The following is a 16,110-nucleotide window of genomic DNA, read 5'->3' as shown; positions in this document are numbered from 1 at the left end:
GCTGTAGAATTTTCTGTTGCAACAGTTTAAAAACTTCCATTTTCTCCTACAGTCATCATCCGTCTACTGGCTTTCACAGCATGTGCAACCTTTGCTTAACATCTGCACTGGAAAGAGTAACACATTTTGGACATTAGTGTACAGTTGCAAATTTGTGAGTGACTTAGTGACTAGAGTGATAACTTTAGTGTGCTCATTATGCATTCATTTGCATACCATTTTGCCTATTAGCATGGACCTAGATAGTATGTTTACTTGGTAGTAGGCTAAGTCTTTAGTTTATATGACCCTAAAATTCATGCTAAACTGGTTTAGTGTGCATTATATTAGTGATCTTTAGTGAATTAGCCTCAATGTGTATCCTCAATCTCATTGCTATGAAATAACATGCCTCTCATAATCTAAGATGAAGACCTATTAAAAAGAGAGTAGGATAAAGAACATGCTACCATTTAAGTAAACTGCAACAGAATAAAAGAGGGCAATGCAGCTATGTAACATGAGCAGTGAGCTCATGAAAACCAGAATGAGATTGAAAAGGTTGCCAGACCCCATATTGTGAAGGTGATTAAATGACCATTGAATAGATGAGTCAGAGACTCAGACAGGGGATTTACATGTCACAGCCCCCTTGACTTGCCATGAGCTTAGTTAAGCTGGAATCACTAACAGCTGAGACTGCTGAGGTTCTGAATCACTGAGCAATAAGCAAGTTATGAGCCTAGTGGAGCTGTAAACCCAAGCAAGGGAAAGCTCTCCTACTGAGGAAGAAGAGCCAAAGTACAGAGGTACTTTAAAACCAAAAGATAGAAAAATCCTAAGTTATAGAACGTTGACTAAAAACAGTCCCACATTGCAGAATTCTGACTGGGAGAGGGATTTATGAGAGAAATGGACTGAAAAAATGTCCTAGATAGCAAACAGATTCTCACTCTGACTAGCAAGGGGACCCTGAAGCTGTGGGTAACTAGCTCACAGACAACAGAAAGAAAAAAAAAGGAGCTAGGTAGGATGAAAGGACTTGCATCTCTATTCTCTTTCCATATTCCTGTCTGTGTCTCAGCCTTTTGGCTGAGAAGAAGTGATTCCTCCAGTCTGGAAAACTGTGTTAACTGGTGTTTTAACTTTGGGCCAGATATCACAAGGGATTTCAAGATGCATCTGTTGCACACACTATACTTTATTGAGTAGTTTGCACACTTCTTTACATATTTATTGCATTGTCCATTAAAAGCTGTTTCAGCATACATGCTAAAATATTTTTAGCTTGGGTTCTAGTGCATAGGCCCTCAAATATATATATATATATATATATATATATATATATATATATATATATATATATCATGCATAGTCATTGTAGATAATTTTGAAACCAGATCTTTTAAGGGGCTATGATGAACACCAGCATAAAAAATCATTAATATATGGAGGTCTATTCACTAAATCAGGGATGGCCAACTCCAGTCCTTGAGTCACTGAAAGACCTGGCTTTCAGGATATCCACATTGAATATGAATGAAATTGAGTAGCATGCAGTGCTATATTGTATGCAAATGTTTCTTTTGATATTCATTGTGGCTATCCTGATGACCAAGCCTGTTTGTGGATCTTGAGGACTGGAGTTGGCCACCTCTGCACTGAAGCTTAGTGTGCTTGCTAAGGCCACTTAGCATGCATACTAACTGATGTGCAATGCACTAAAGCCCTAATATGCACACTAAACTGTTCTCAGAAGGCATTAGTGTGTGTGTGTGCTAAAATGAATGGGCACATTCAGTGAGTGACTGTCCATGAGCCAGGTATGAGCCTAGTGGAGCTGTAAACCATAGCAAGGTAAAACCCTCTTACTGAGGAAGAAGAGCCAAAGGACAGAGGCAGATCTGGAGGTAGAGATGAGTCGCCCAGGAGAGAGGGGACCCTAGCGGCAGATCGGGAGGTGATCCCCGGGTCCCTCATGAGGAAGAGGAAACCAGCAGCAGATTGGGAGGCAGAGTTTGGTCCTCTAGGAGGGTGGGGCCCCCAGCGGTGGACCAGGTGGTGGAGTAGAGTCCCCTAAAGAGGGCAGGGACCTGTCAGTAGAGCAGAAATGGCACACTGGAGATGGCAGCAGTTTAGAAACAACAGATCTTTCACTCCCCCCCCTGACCAGCACTGCCCACTGGCCCAGTTGCATATTTTCACATGGATGAGACTTGGGGGAAAAAAAGGGGGAGGATAATAACAATACTTGATTAAATGCAAACACAAGAGGGTCTTCCTATTCTAAATGTGGTGCCAACACTCCCAAATATCCAAATATTAAATGTTCTTGCTTTCTTGTACAAATCTATCTAGTTGCATGGCCTGAGACTACTAATCACACATAGGGTAGTGTGCAGTTTGATATCCTTTTAGCAATGTACATAATCATGTAGAAATGTATATACTCATATATTCTAATAAACCTGTTTATATTTGAACATACTGTCAGCTGTGTTCACAGTCCCATTTGTTTTCCTGGGGTGAAGGGAGAGAAATCTCACCCACTAACACCTTCTCCCCCAGGTGGAGGCACCAAACGCCAAGAACGTGAGGACTGACAAAGTCTGCCCTAGGGTGTCTCTCGCCATTTTAAAACATCACTTATTGTGTGATTTTTTAGTACATGTGCTAAAACATAGCCTCAGTAGCATGCACAAACTATTAATATGCTGCTAATTTAACCTGTTTTATCCTGCTGTCTTTTCCACAGAAGAAATTCACCTCTTCTATCAACAAAAATGTTACTGTCATTGGGCTTCTCTCTTTCTGCACTTAGCCTAATCCCTCAGTTCTTTTTGAAACTGGACCACAGACTCTGCAGTTTTAAAAGGTTTTTGTTCATTGCCATTTGAAAATGAACAAACACAGGGACTAACAACTCTTGTGTTGGTCTGATCAACTCCTCTACTATCCAGCAGCATGTGGACAGCATACAAGAAGGAGGAGGGATTTAGGGGCCAACAGAAATTATACAGCTTCCCTGGGTGAAAGTCACCGTAACTAAATTACCAATTTGGTTAAACTTGTTATACTATGTTATACTATCCCAAAAAGTATATGGTCTCCATGTTACAGTTGCCTGATTGTCAAACAAATGAGCACATACTGTACATGCTAAACTAAGAATGGTTCAACACCTTTCTTCTATACCTGCATAAAAAGAAGCTGAACTCATGGGGCTGGTTGTCAGTGCTGAGAGAAAAAAAAAAAATAGGAGAGCATCTGAATCTCAGGAGAGGAGGCAACAGAAGAGAAATAACTTCCAGGAGTGAAGAAACCAGACCAAACGGATTTACCTCAGATGTCTGCCAAAGTGGTGTGGGATATAGAGCAGACAGAAAATGAGGAAAGTATAGAAGAATTGCATAGGAAGGTGTTGGCATTATCCAGGAGGCTGGGCACACACAGCCACAGGATACTTGACCTATACATTCACACAACATCCAACCATACGAATCTGTAAGGAGTAAAACTGGCATCAGACAGTGCCTTGGCCAGCCCTGGGACATCCATTCCACTGATGCCAGGGAGAGATATCCACCTGCCCTGACTCCAGAGCACACGAGGTATTAAAACAGCCCTAAAATTAAAGCGGTCTCAGAAGGCATTAGTTTGTACATGTATTTATTTATTTATTTAAGAACTTTTACTATACCGACGTTCGTAGGGCACATCACGCTGGTTTACAAATAACTGAAGCAGGTAGAAAATACATTGAACAAAGGGAGGAGGGTAAGGGGAGCAGGCGAGAAGGGGGAAGAGGGGGTAAGGGGTAAAGACAGCTGGAAATATAGAGGCAGCCAAGCGCGAAAAGACAGGAATTAACAATGATGAACAGTAAAAAACAATAGATATTTAACTATTTTACATAATTGCCTTGGTACATGTCAAAGGCAGGCAGAGAATGGTGTGGGGGGGGGGGGGGGGGGGGAGAAGAAAAAACACAAAAAACAGCCACATGTAAAATGAATGGGCACGTGCATGCTATAACTAGTGCATGTGAAACAGCATGGTATTCTCTCATCCACATGCTATCTATCTAGCACATGCTAGCAAAGGTCTAAAATGTAACATCTGTCCCAAATTGTTTGGCGTGCATACTATATAAAGGGCTCAGCTAATAAGGAACTTTGTAGTTTAAAGAAGAAGCAGATGTACAACACATGATACAATAGTATTTTGAATTAAAAGATATAACCCCATACTTTACTAACAACAAAAAAAAGATGCCAGCTTATATTATTGACACCAGGAAAATAAATTTTCAAATCAAAGTTAACATATAGCAATGGGTTTTGCTGTCTCTATTAAAGGGTCTTTCCACAAATGAATATAAATTGGAATTTGATGATCATTGCCGTCTTTGATGTAGGCTGTCAGTCCAAAGACCACTGCAGTGGTTCTAAGATTTGACACAGAATATCAGTGAGGGTTTCTGTCAGGTTGTCAACCAGACTTTTGGTTTGTATGAAGAGCTATGTTCTAGGAGTTTTGAAACCCTCTCAGACTGTGAATTTCCTGCTGTTGCAGCCTCAGCCAGGGTTGGAATTGTAACTGCAACCCCTCTCCTCTCCGTTCTTACACTGTCCCCCCTCCCATGTCTTCAGAATGGCAGCAAAGGGCACCCTTCTGTTATGTTGCTTACAAAAATGTTGAAAAGAACAGGTCCAAGGGCCGATCCCAGAGGCACACCGCTAGTAACAACCCCCTCAAAAAAAAGTCCATTTGTTGCCTCCCACTCAGCCAGTTTCTAAACCTGTCAGTCACTCTAGAATCCATACCAAGGGCACACAATTTATTTATAAGTCTATTGTGTTTAACCATGTCAAAGGCCTTGCTGAAATTCAACTACACTACATCTAGTGCTCTCCCTTGATCCAACTCTCTGGTCACCAAATCAAAGAAATTAATCAGATTCATCTGACAAGATTTGCCTCTGGTCAAACCATGCTACCTCAGATCTTACAATCTATTGGATTCCAAAAATTGCACTATCCTCTGTTTTAGCAGCTCTTCCATTAGTTTGTTCACCAAAGAAGTCTAACTAACTGGCCTGTAGTTCCCAGCCTCCTCCTTACTTTCTCTTTTATGAATAGAAACCACATCCACCCTTTTCTAGTCCTCCGAAACTACTCCAGACTCTAAGGAAGCATTGAAAAGGTCAGCCAGCGGAGCTGCCAGGATGTCTCTAAGGAGGTCATTTATCAAATTGCTTTATGGTGTTTTCGCATGCGAAAAGCACCATAACACATGGTGCAATGCTAATTTGGAAAAGGGGAGGAGTTTGGGGCAGGATTTCTGGTCAAGTGGCTAGCTTAGCAATGCCATATCACACAGTTTTAACGCAGGAAATAACTACACCATTTTCATTTGCGTTAAGCTGTGCGATATGATTTTATCGCACTTTGTGATGTTTTCGCAAATAGCGTTTTCAGAACAGTACACTCTTCTGAAGATTTGATGACCTTCGGTGTGAGGAAACTCACACAAAGATGAGATTTCTACAATGTTCTCTCAACCTAGCTTGATGTTTCCCAGGTAGAGAGTCCATCAAGCTAGCTTGAGAGAACATTGTAGAAATCTCATCTTTGTGTGAGTTTCCTCACTCCGAAGGTCATCAAATCTTCAGAAGAGTGTACTGTTCTGTTTGTATGTCTCACTCCAGTGGTTGTAGTTAGGAATTGCAACAGTAGTGGTACTTTCTGAAAAGTGTGAAAAAGTTATTGCACTCTGCAGTAATACCTATACAAAGTACTAAGATAGCCTGTTTATCACAAAGTGCACTATTACCATAAAACACATGTTATATATTGCATTTTGATAAATCTAGGCCTACGTTCTCTCGAACCATTTGATGTATCTGTTTCGCGCCCGGGCCTGCTCACCTTCTTCCAAGCTCCGCGGGTTCCGGACTCACCTATCCTGCTGCCGCGGCAAACCGGTTGCGTCCTTGGCTTCGGGCAGCGGCGTCCCCGGCTCCCTCCAGCACTTTGGCATCCCAGGCCTTGCTCTCCATGCCACACTTGGGCTTGGCGTCCTCCGCTGATTTGGCTCCGCCCCTAGGCGTGCGCGCGTGGGCTGGCCGTCCCTTTAAAGGGCCAGGAGCAGGAAACCGCTCCGCAGTGCGTCCTGATGATGTCAGCACAATAAATAAGCGAGGGTCTGCACCTCAGTACCTCGCCTTGGCAAATGGGTCGTCACACTCGGTGTGAGCTAGTTGCCGTCCTTGTGCTTGTTCCTGCGTTCCTGTACTTGTTCCAGTGGTCTTGTTCTGGTGGTCTTCCTATGTTCCAGTGCCTGTTCCTGTGTTCCATCGTCCTGAATTGTTCTACGTTCCTCCTCCCAGGTTGTACCCTTCTCGGACTGATACTCGGTACTGACCTCTGCTTGCCTTTGACCACGCTCGGCTGATACCTGGAACTGACCTCTGCTTGCCTTTGACCACACTTGGACTGATACCTGGAACTGAACCTTGCTTAGGCTGATCTTCCTTGGACGGATACCCTGGCTTTGACCCTTGCGCTCCATTCAGATATTCTCTTCGCTTCTCCTGTGACCACCAGGCCCACCTGCCTTGACGCTATCTGCGGCCTTCCTCGAGCTAGACCAGTATGCGCTGCCTACCCTGCCTGGAGGACCTTCATTTCCTGCCTTGTACCCTTGGTCTCCGGTACTCTCTGTTCCAGTCTAGCTTGTCTGTTCACCATCAGCCGTACACCTCTACTCCTTGTGAGCACACCTCTCCACCATCTCTCCGGGAGACCCCCAGAGGCCCACCTAAGCCTAGGCAGCCCGGGAATCCAAGGGCTCAACCCACGGAGCCCCCGGGCAGTTATTGGTGAAGCTCCAGCTTGCCTCTGTCTCCTAGTGTGCTCTGCCTCTTGGCGGCAGGCGCCCTCTGGGATCCCTCAGAGGGCCGTACCAATCCTTCGCCAGGCCAAGGGTCCACCTCCAGCGCAACAGTATCCCATCTCCTTATCTACTTTAAGTTTAGTTAGCTCCTCATGAACACACTATTCTGAAAATAGATTGAGGTTTACCTCACTTCCAAACTTATTTGTGTTTGTTTTATGTGGTCCTGCTCCAGGCCCTTCCAGGGTGAATACCAAACAGAAATATTTGTTAAGCAATTTTGCTTTTTCCTCATCAGCTTCTACATATTCCTCCCTTTCACCTTTGAGTTTCAAAATGTCACTGAATATACCCAGTTAAATATTAAAGTTGGCTGGATAAACTTATCTGGCTAATTTTAGACCTGCTATGGGACATGTCTAGCTTATCTGGCTAACTTAACTGGATTGAGTCTGAATATCGCTACTTATCTGGCTAAGGCCCAGATTCATCAAAATACTATAAATGTAGCAGAAATAGTGCCTGTGATAAAAATTGGCCATGGTTAGGCTAATTTCCTATCTTCCGTATCAATAGGCAAGTTCCGCAAAGCGTGTCATTTTACCAGCTGCTTCATGAGAGAGAGAGAGGGAGAGTACTGTAATAGAGAGCTTCAAACCTTGAAGTCAGCTAGAGACTGCATTGTACAAATCAACTCCTCTTGTTGTACATTTGATCAATTCAAATAATAGAAATTATTCAGTGATTTCAAATTTGCAGTTAATTCCTCTGACTGTGTATGTAACACCACCCATCAAACCCACCCTGAGTTGAATGTGCCCCTTCACAGGGATAGATATACATAGAGTCCTATTCTCCCTATTACAGTGCTCTCTCTCTTTCTCTTTGCCCGATAAAAACAGTTTTCCCCTCTACATGCTAACTTGCGTTACGATATGTATTATATGCATTAGACCTACCTAATGTGTGTTTCGGGCCCTAATGCATTTTGTTGAATGACCCAATAAGTTACATCTACTGCCCACCCACTAACAGCCAGTTAAGTGACTTATCTGGCTAACTGGATGAGTCTGATTTATTTGGCAAGGTGGCGTTTGAATATGGACCCCCTCAAGCGACTTCTGAGATTCGGTTACTATGTAATCTAGGACCTTAGGGGCAAATTTTCAAAAGGTTTGCATGCATAAAATTGACACATACACATAGTAATGTACACATTACATGTAAGTAATGTGTACATTAATATATTTTGGGAACATCATGAGTACATGTATTCTTATGTTGTCACATATAAATATTAACAGGGATAAACAGGGGTTCAGAATTATGCACCCATATTGCTATTTTGTAAGTGGTATTTGCACATACATTACTAAATTTGCCTGTACTCTTTTGTACCTACTAAGTAAGCTGCTGAAGTGAAATTGTACTTGATTTTGTTTGCACTTTTTGGGTGTGAACTGATGGGGGCTCAGGGTGAAATGATGGAGGGACTCGATGAAATGGTGAAAATCTTGATGAACTGGTGATTCTAAGAGTGTTCATAAGTATTTTCAAAAGCGGTGTACATGCATTCTCTATAAAATTAATTCCTCTGCATATAACTCAGAGTTTTTATGCACACATGTTATGATTATTACATTTTACATATGTAAAATATATGTGCATAATTTTATAAAATGTTACTATGTGTTTTTCTGCATTACAAATATACATAACATACATACATCATACTTTTTGAGTAGAAATACATGGTATTTTATAAACAGTGTGGCTCCTACCTGTATTTTGTAATTTTGTCCTTTATGAGAGAAAAATACTGTCATATAGTTATGATTTGTTTGTATGGATTACATTTAGTTTTTTGTCACTGAGAAAACAGTTCTTACTTCATGATTTACAGCCTTCTTCGGCCTCCACCTTTCTCCCCCTAGTATTAGTGTTACGATTCCTCCCGTAGCAGGAGCTACAGGAGGCCTCTCACCTTTCTCTGGAGGCCGCTCTGAAGCCGGGGCCTCACCTGATCTGGTTGCCCAGGTTTTGCTCCATAGCCTTCGACGTCCTCGGGGCCTGCCTGAGGCCTGCTTCAGTCTTCACCTAGACTTCCTGGTTGAGCCCTGCCCTTCTCCCTAGGGGTCGGCCCACAGCTTCTCTCTCTAGTTATAGGGCCAGCCAGGTGTGGCCCATCTGAACTCCTCCCAGGGAGTTGCTTGTTTCCTGTCATATAAAAGGACTTCCTCTGCTCTCAGTCCTTGCATTGGCAAGGGGCTAGTCCACCTGGGCTATGTCTTCCTTGGACTTCCTGTTTGTTCCAGTGTTCCTGATGTGTCTGGTCCAGATGCCAGCAGGTGGGACTCGTGCCTCCGAGAGACTTCTCCTGTGTTCTGAGAATGCAGATTCCTTGTTGCCTTGCCTAGTTCCGACTCTGGAGAATCCGAGGGGTTTCTACTACCCTGAGCTAAGTGACTTTCCGAGCTTCTCCCGCTCTTCTCATGGTCCGCAACCAGCATCCTGGCTGTGTAGGGCGCATAGGAGACAGTGTGGTCTGCGACCAGCCCATAGACCAGCCCAGTGTGGTCCGCGACCAGCCTATAGAGATGTGAATCGGAACCGGAATTGGTTCGGATTCCGGTTCCGATTCACTTGTGGGTTTTTCTCCATCAGGCCCGATCGCGGTTTTATCGGCTGCGCCCGAGCCGATAAACAAAAAACCCACCCCGACCCTTTAAAACTAATCCCTTTGCTTCCTGCCATCTTTAAAAATGGCGCGGGCCATCCAGTGCTCCTACCATGTGACAGGGGCTGGCCAATGGCATGGATACCCTGTCACATGGTAAGGGCAAAGGGCCATTGGCGCCATTTTGATTAGTGGCAGCCAATGGCCCGGGAGCGGGAGATCGCTCCTGGGACCCCCACTCGACCACCAGGTACCTGTAAAATGTTTTGGGGGGGATCAGGAGGGTGGGGGAAGCAAAGGGATTAGTTTTAAAGGGTCGGGGTGTGTTTAGGGGTTATTTTTGTGTGCCGTTTTTCCCGCCCTTCCCCAAAACGATAAGAGAACCCCCACGATCAATATCGTGGGGTTTTCTTATCGTTTTGGGGGAGCCCCCGATTTCTGACGATTTTAAAAATATCGACGATATTTTCAATCGTCCGAAGCCCGATTCACATCCCTACTGTTTACGGTGGGCTGTGAGGGCGCCTGAGGGTCCAGCTCATCCCTCTTGTTCCTGTCTTCATCCTGAACTCCACTGTGCCTTGCTCCAAGTTCCAAGACCTTGCTTCGACCGCTTCAGTCCTGTGCCTTTCTGACCTCCGTCTGGCCTGCCGCATCTGCTGCTCCCTGCAGCAGGTCCGAAAGGGCTGGGAACGGTCGGAGGACCGTTCAGAGACCACCATAATGTTGTGGTCTCCCAGGGCATGTAGGTCGGCGGAGTGGCCAAGACTTGGACCGTCTTCACCACCACAAGGGCATACCTCACTTCTCTTCCACCTAGAGAGCCCTGGTATGCCAAGTCTCGAGTGCTTGCTCGAGACTGACGCTAGCCATAACAATTACAGAAAGTACAACTTAGACTCCATTATTGTGTACAATATCTAGTCCTGGGGGAATTCTGCACTACTGTGGAGTACAGAATTTGTGCAGAATTGCCAAATTCTGAACAGAAAATAGCAGAGGAGACCCCAGCATGCCGCGAATGGAGTGCATCCCGTGTATGCCACGGGATGTACTCCATTCATGGTGAAGATGAAAGCCCCGGTGCGCCATTCGCGGTGAAATGGAAGGCCCCCATGTGCCGCGAACGGAGTGTGCTCCGCTCGTGGCGAAAAAGGAGGGTGTGAGAGAGAGAGTATGGGAGGTAAGAGAGCAGGGGGGATGCTTGAATGTGAGTTCCAGAGAAAGGGAGCCTATATGAGGAGATTGTGAAGGAGTGTGTACGTGTGTGAGAGACTGGAGGCTCATGTGTATGAAAGGGATCGTGTGTATGTGAGGGTTCTAGCCTGTGTGAAGTGATTGTGTATGTGTGAGACAGAGCCTGTGTAAACAGGTGCATGAGAGAGAGACATAGGTAGCCTGTGTGAGGATGTATGTGTGAGAGAGAAAGGGAGCTTGTGAGGGTGTGTATATGCAAGAAAGAGGGCCCTGTATGAGGGGATGTGTGTGTGTGTGTGCGAGAGAGTGAGGGAGCCTGTTTGAAGATGTGTGAGAGAGAGGGAGCATGTGTGTGAGAGAGGGAGGAACAGAGGGAGCCTGTGTAAGGGGCAGTACTGAGAATGGGGTCAAACTCTGGAACTGGCAATAGAGTGGAAGGGGTTGAGCCTAGAGGTGGAAGGGAGAGATACTGGCAGGTGGCGGAGTTGGGGCCTGAGAGGGCAAAGTGGCCAGGGAAGGAGGGAGAGCAAGTGGAAGGGGCACTCTTACAGTGAATTTCTAGGGAAATTCTGCTCAAAATATTTTAAATTCTGCATCTTTAAGTAATAACTTTTTTCTGTATTAATTTAAAATGTAATTACTTAAAGACTGTCAGGTAAACTGAGTTATTTTGATCAATATAAAGTTTGCAGAATTTTAAGTTTTTTTGCACAGAATTTCCCCAGGAGTAAATATCAGTACATAACTTGTTAGGGACTACTGCATATGTTTTTGCTAAGAAAAGATAACACAATGAAGAAATTACAGGTTTGAGGGATGTTAGGTAGCTCCCTCACTCCCTTTTTCTAGAAGCAGACTGGCACATTTTACTGCCTGCATGCTTGAAGGTCATGAAGCAGATAGATATTGAATGCTTAATTAAAAGCACAAGACCACTACTTCCTGAAATCCAGCTAGTATATTAAGAGTTAAATCTAAACTCTTAACTATCTGTCAAAAGCATAGCACAAGTTGTTTCAGCAAAAGCTGAGCACTGAAACATCTGGCAATTGCCCAGGCCTTCACTGAAATACTTTAGCTTTTGAGACACAAACGTTCTTTTAACTTGTTACCTGATACATGTTTCTGGTTATTATTTTGGGGTGTTTCAAAATATGGCAATTAGAAGCAATGGACATATACAAAGAAGTCCACCATTTTAGAGAACATATGCAGTAAGATTTTCTTATCAGTAGCTTGGCAGTATTTCAGGAATTTAACAAAGAGATCCATTCTGAACATGTACATTAAAAAAAAGGCATATATAACCCTGTGAGATTGGGCAATGATTTCCCCAGACCTGGAGACACACTTATCTTTCTTAAAACACTTATCTTTATTACAGCTTCACAATCATACAACAGTAGACTGTCTTCCCTTCAGTATTTACAATTGAGCTTCAGCATATTTCACTGTTTGGATAGTGTTACTTTACAGGAGCCGACTTCCTCCTGGAGACCTGGGCCTGGTCCAACTAACCCACCTGGATGCCTGCTCTTATTCCCCTCCTGTTGGGTCCCTCCCACAGAGCTCTCTCTCACAAGGGGAATTAAAGGGGACCAGGCATCTAGCCTGGTCTTGCACTGGTTTAAGGAGGAACATTGGGGCTCTGCCTCACAAACCCCAGCACACCCTATACCAGATGAATTCCTTGCTGAGAGCTGATACTGAACAAATAGTATGACAAATCTCGCCACAAAAGGGATCTCCAGTGCTGACTTGTCTCCAATTGAGAACACGCTTAGCTGACTTATCATTTGGGAGAGCTGGAGACACTTTCTCAGGAAAGGTGACAGCTTCTACTAGGCTTTTAAATACAATTATACCCTATTAGTTGGGGAAATTACTCGTGCTTATTGTGCTGATATATTGTATATATTTTGTTTTGTTATTATTTTCAGCTTTTCTCACAGGCACCTGTTCTGTAAATATATTATACAGAAAATATAAGATACATAAGACATAATGAGTGTTGTTAGCTTCTTAGTCTGTCTAAGCATAAGACAAATTCCTCATTCCAGAACCTACTCCAGTGCCACAGAGTTCACAAACACTAGCATACATATTCATGGCCTGATTTATGAGTGCATTTGGTGACTTGCACAGATTATTGAAAATTAGACTTCTGGTGCATAGCATGCTATTCCACAAGCATACAATGCAAAGGCTCCTTAGACTAAGGACCAGGTCAATTTGGTTATCTAGAAAATCAGATCTATTCAGGGTTCAAAAGAGATGAGAGTTTAAGAGATATGGCTACACCCTAATGGGTTATGAAAATTCAAAGTCTTTCCACCCCTGTGTAAAATGGATAAACCATTTAAGTATTTCTGTTTCTCTCCAATAACTATTAATTTCTTATATTAATATTTCCTAATGCCTGAAGCATATACTGTAATACACAGGGACATACTTCTCCCAAAAAAGGTAATCTTTATGGAAACTATACAAAGATGAACACTGTAAACTAACATAGCGATTTCTAGGCTGTGCTTGTTTTATGATTAGTTATAGTTTTAGAATTTTAGGTCAAAGAACAGGAACAATCTGTTTTCATTTACAGCTTAGATTGGTTGTCATCAAGTTCATTGCCCTCACATGGCCATTCAGCGAATGTATTGGAAATGACATGGTAGTTTCATTAAAGACAATGTGAAATCTCCAAAAGAAATGTATATTGAGGTGAAGTTGCTGCATTTGCCTCTGTCTGTGACGTATATCTGATTTGCATTTTAATTGATTTCAAATAAAAGGTATTTTAAATATATTTACACTTGCAAATTTTTGCACGTGTATCAATTTTTATTGTGTATTTTTATTTTTTGTACTTGGCATTATAAAAGATGAAAATATTTTTAGGAATTCCAAAGAAAAATAAATTTATAGAATGTATGCAAGTGATTGCAAAATGTCATTATTTCTACACAGATAATTTACTTTGAAAATATTCTGAGTGGAAAGACAACTAACTAGCCAGGATCAATTTTGTTTTATGTTAGCTAAACGGCTGGTACACAGTGCTCTAGATGGCATGAAATTTGCAGTCTGAGCAGAAAGTTCAACAGATATATACAACAGAATAGCTCTCCCACCTGTACAGGTGACCTAGGCATGCTGAGACATACTGATGAAGGGGTATGAAAAGTATAACCCTGTGAACCCTATCTACAAATGAATAGAGAACTTTGTTTTTTAGTGCAGTTATTAAAGTATCTTTCATAATGAATCAAATCATCAGAAAATTAAAACTAAATAAAAAATAATAAAGGAAACAAAAAAATTCCCATAAAATAATAAAGAAGACAAGAAAAAAACCCAACAGTACAAAAATGATAAAAATCCAAGAAAGCAAAATGCACTGCCAAGTGAAGCCTGGGAATTATATATACTACATGAATTAATTGATATTATTTTATCAAACAGGTTATATTCTTTATATTTATTCAGCTCTATTTCCCATAGATTATTTTAGATTTCACATATTAAATCCTTTCAATTTCAACTTGCACTACTGTCTGTTAAACAAGGCTGCCATGAGTACATATTTAAAACTCAGTGTGTGTTAAGGGAAACAGCAAGAGAAAATTGCAAAAATATTAAAAAATTGTAAATACTTTATCGTATATAGTACTGAGATTTTGAAAGATCATGCATTTAAAGTCCCTAGGTATGATAATGTATTGTGATCATTTCCATGTCTTCACACTGAGCTATTAACATACTCACCCCTAACAAGAAGTTCTGCCTCATCTGACACACTGTCTGCTGTGGTCTGTACCCTGCAGCCATATCTCCCAGCATGCATCAGAAGGATGTTCCTGATCATTAAATCTGCAGAGGATGCTTGCTGAAAGAGGAAATGAAGTGCCAGTTTAAAATAATGCAAATCTACCTGATCAAGGTAGTCTAAGGAAATAGTTTGCATGCTGTAGCAAAATAACTAGCATATACTGTTTTAAGCAAATGTGGGGCAATTTAAATTTTAACAGAGAGAAAAAGAATTCCATAACTATATTGTATCTAAGTATTAAACAAATAGAATAAGACAAATGTTACTTGTAGTAACTACAAGTATTTGACATAAATTATTGCACATAACAAAAATTTAGCTACATGAGCAAAAGTCTGCTTTTATTGTTTGCTTGCAATTATGAGCTTTAATTCCATGTTGAATAAATTTTGCAAGAAATTGTGGGATAATGTATATAGAAAAGAAAAAAACCATGATGACAGTTCATGTAAAAGTATCCCACACTTGTGAATCAAAAATGACAATCCCAAAGTGAGCAGGCATATTGGAAACAACGTGGTCATTTAGGGTTGAATCAGTCAGTGCATACCAATTTGTATTAAAGATTCCAGAAAATAAATCTGCATTTCTACTGAATTTTCACTGATAAACTATGAACGAACTAGCACTGTAAACATCCAGTTGAAAACACAGAGATAATGTGTTAGAGTTGCCAGCTGGCTCTGGATTTTCAGGACAGGTGGATCCAGTTCTGGTTTTATCCCACTGCATGCATGAAGATGTCTTGTTTTCTTCGGGAATGCATAAGCACATCAGAACTACAAGTCCCTGCATGCAATGGGGTAAAACTAGGACTGGATCTATCTATCCTGAAAATCTGGAGCCAGATGGCAACCCTACACAGATTATTTTAAACAGATATCAATTTATAATGCCTTTTATCACTTCACCTTAGCATTGGTTAGGTTAATGTCAGATATAGAATACCGTAAATATGATTGAAGGGGGGGGGGGGTGAAGCTTAGGTTTGTTATGTAACATAAAGGAAGCACATTCCTGCCACCTCTCTCCTGGAATGGCTATCCAGAGGCCTTCCTGTGAATAGACCGGGCCCAAACTTTGGCAGTGCTATTGGAGGTGCAGTGATATATGCTTCTACCACATTTCAGACAAATCCATTAACAGACAGATGGATTGACCCAGCAAAAGCAATACCCTCATAACACCGGTGAAACATGTCTCATAAGGTTGTATTGGAATGCTACCCCTTGATTTTTTTTTTTTTAGACAACCTGCATTTATAACTGAAAAACTGAAAACAAAAGAAAAGCAACAATGCAACCCGGCTCATCTCAGATTCTTCTAAGCATTGAAACATGGACTGTACATTAATGCTATTTTTATGTCATGGAACATATTCGGTGCAATTTTCAAACTCTCTGCGGGCTTTGTGCTGATTCTCAAAGCGAAAGTAAGCGCATTCCTTGGCTTTGAAACTTCTTGCAGGTGCAAAGTTCCCACAGAGACCGACACCTGCTTTTACTGCGGGGTAGAACTTCATTGCAAAAGT

At 42.1% G+C, this 16,110-nt stretch overlaps 1 protein-coding gene across 5 annotated transcripts in view; it reads right to left on the bottom strand.

The window, feature by feature from the left end:
* The window catches only part of CNTN5 (contactin 5), a 2,626,638-nt gene that overhangs the window by 248,362 nt on the left and 2,362,166 nt on the right, over positions 1 to 16,110 (bottom strand). For all 5 annotated transcript variants that reach the window (XM_029602387.1, XM_029602386.1, XM_029602389.1 and 2 more), the window contains one exon: positions 14,516 to 14,636. In XM_029602387.1, coding sequence (XP_029458247.1) covers positions 14,516 to 14,636 — 121 coding nt within the window. The remainder of the gene's footprint in view (positions 1 to 14,515; positions 14,637 to 16,110) is intronic.

This window comes from Rhinatrema bivittatum, chromosome 5, assembly GCF_901001135.1.
Source record: "Rhinatrema bivittatum chromosome 5, aRhiBiv1.1, whole genome shotgun sequence".
Lineage (NCBI taxonomy): Eukaryota > Metazoa > Chordata > Amphibia > Gymnophiona > Rhinatrematidae > Rhinatrema > Rhinatrema bivittatum.
This window is presented reverse-complemented; position numbering and strand designations above follow the sequence as displayed.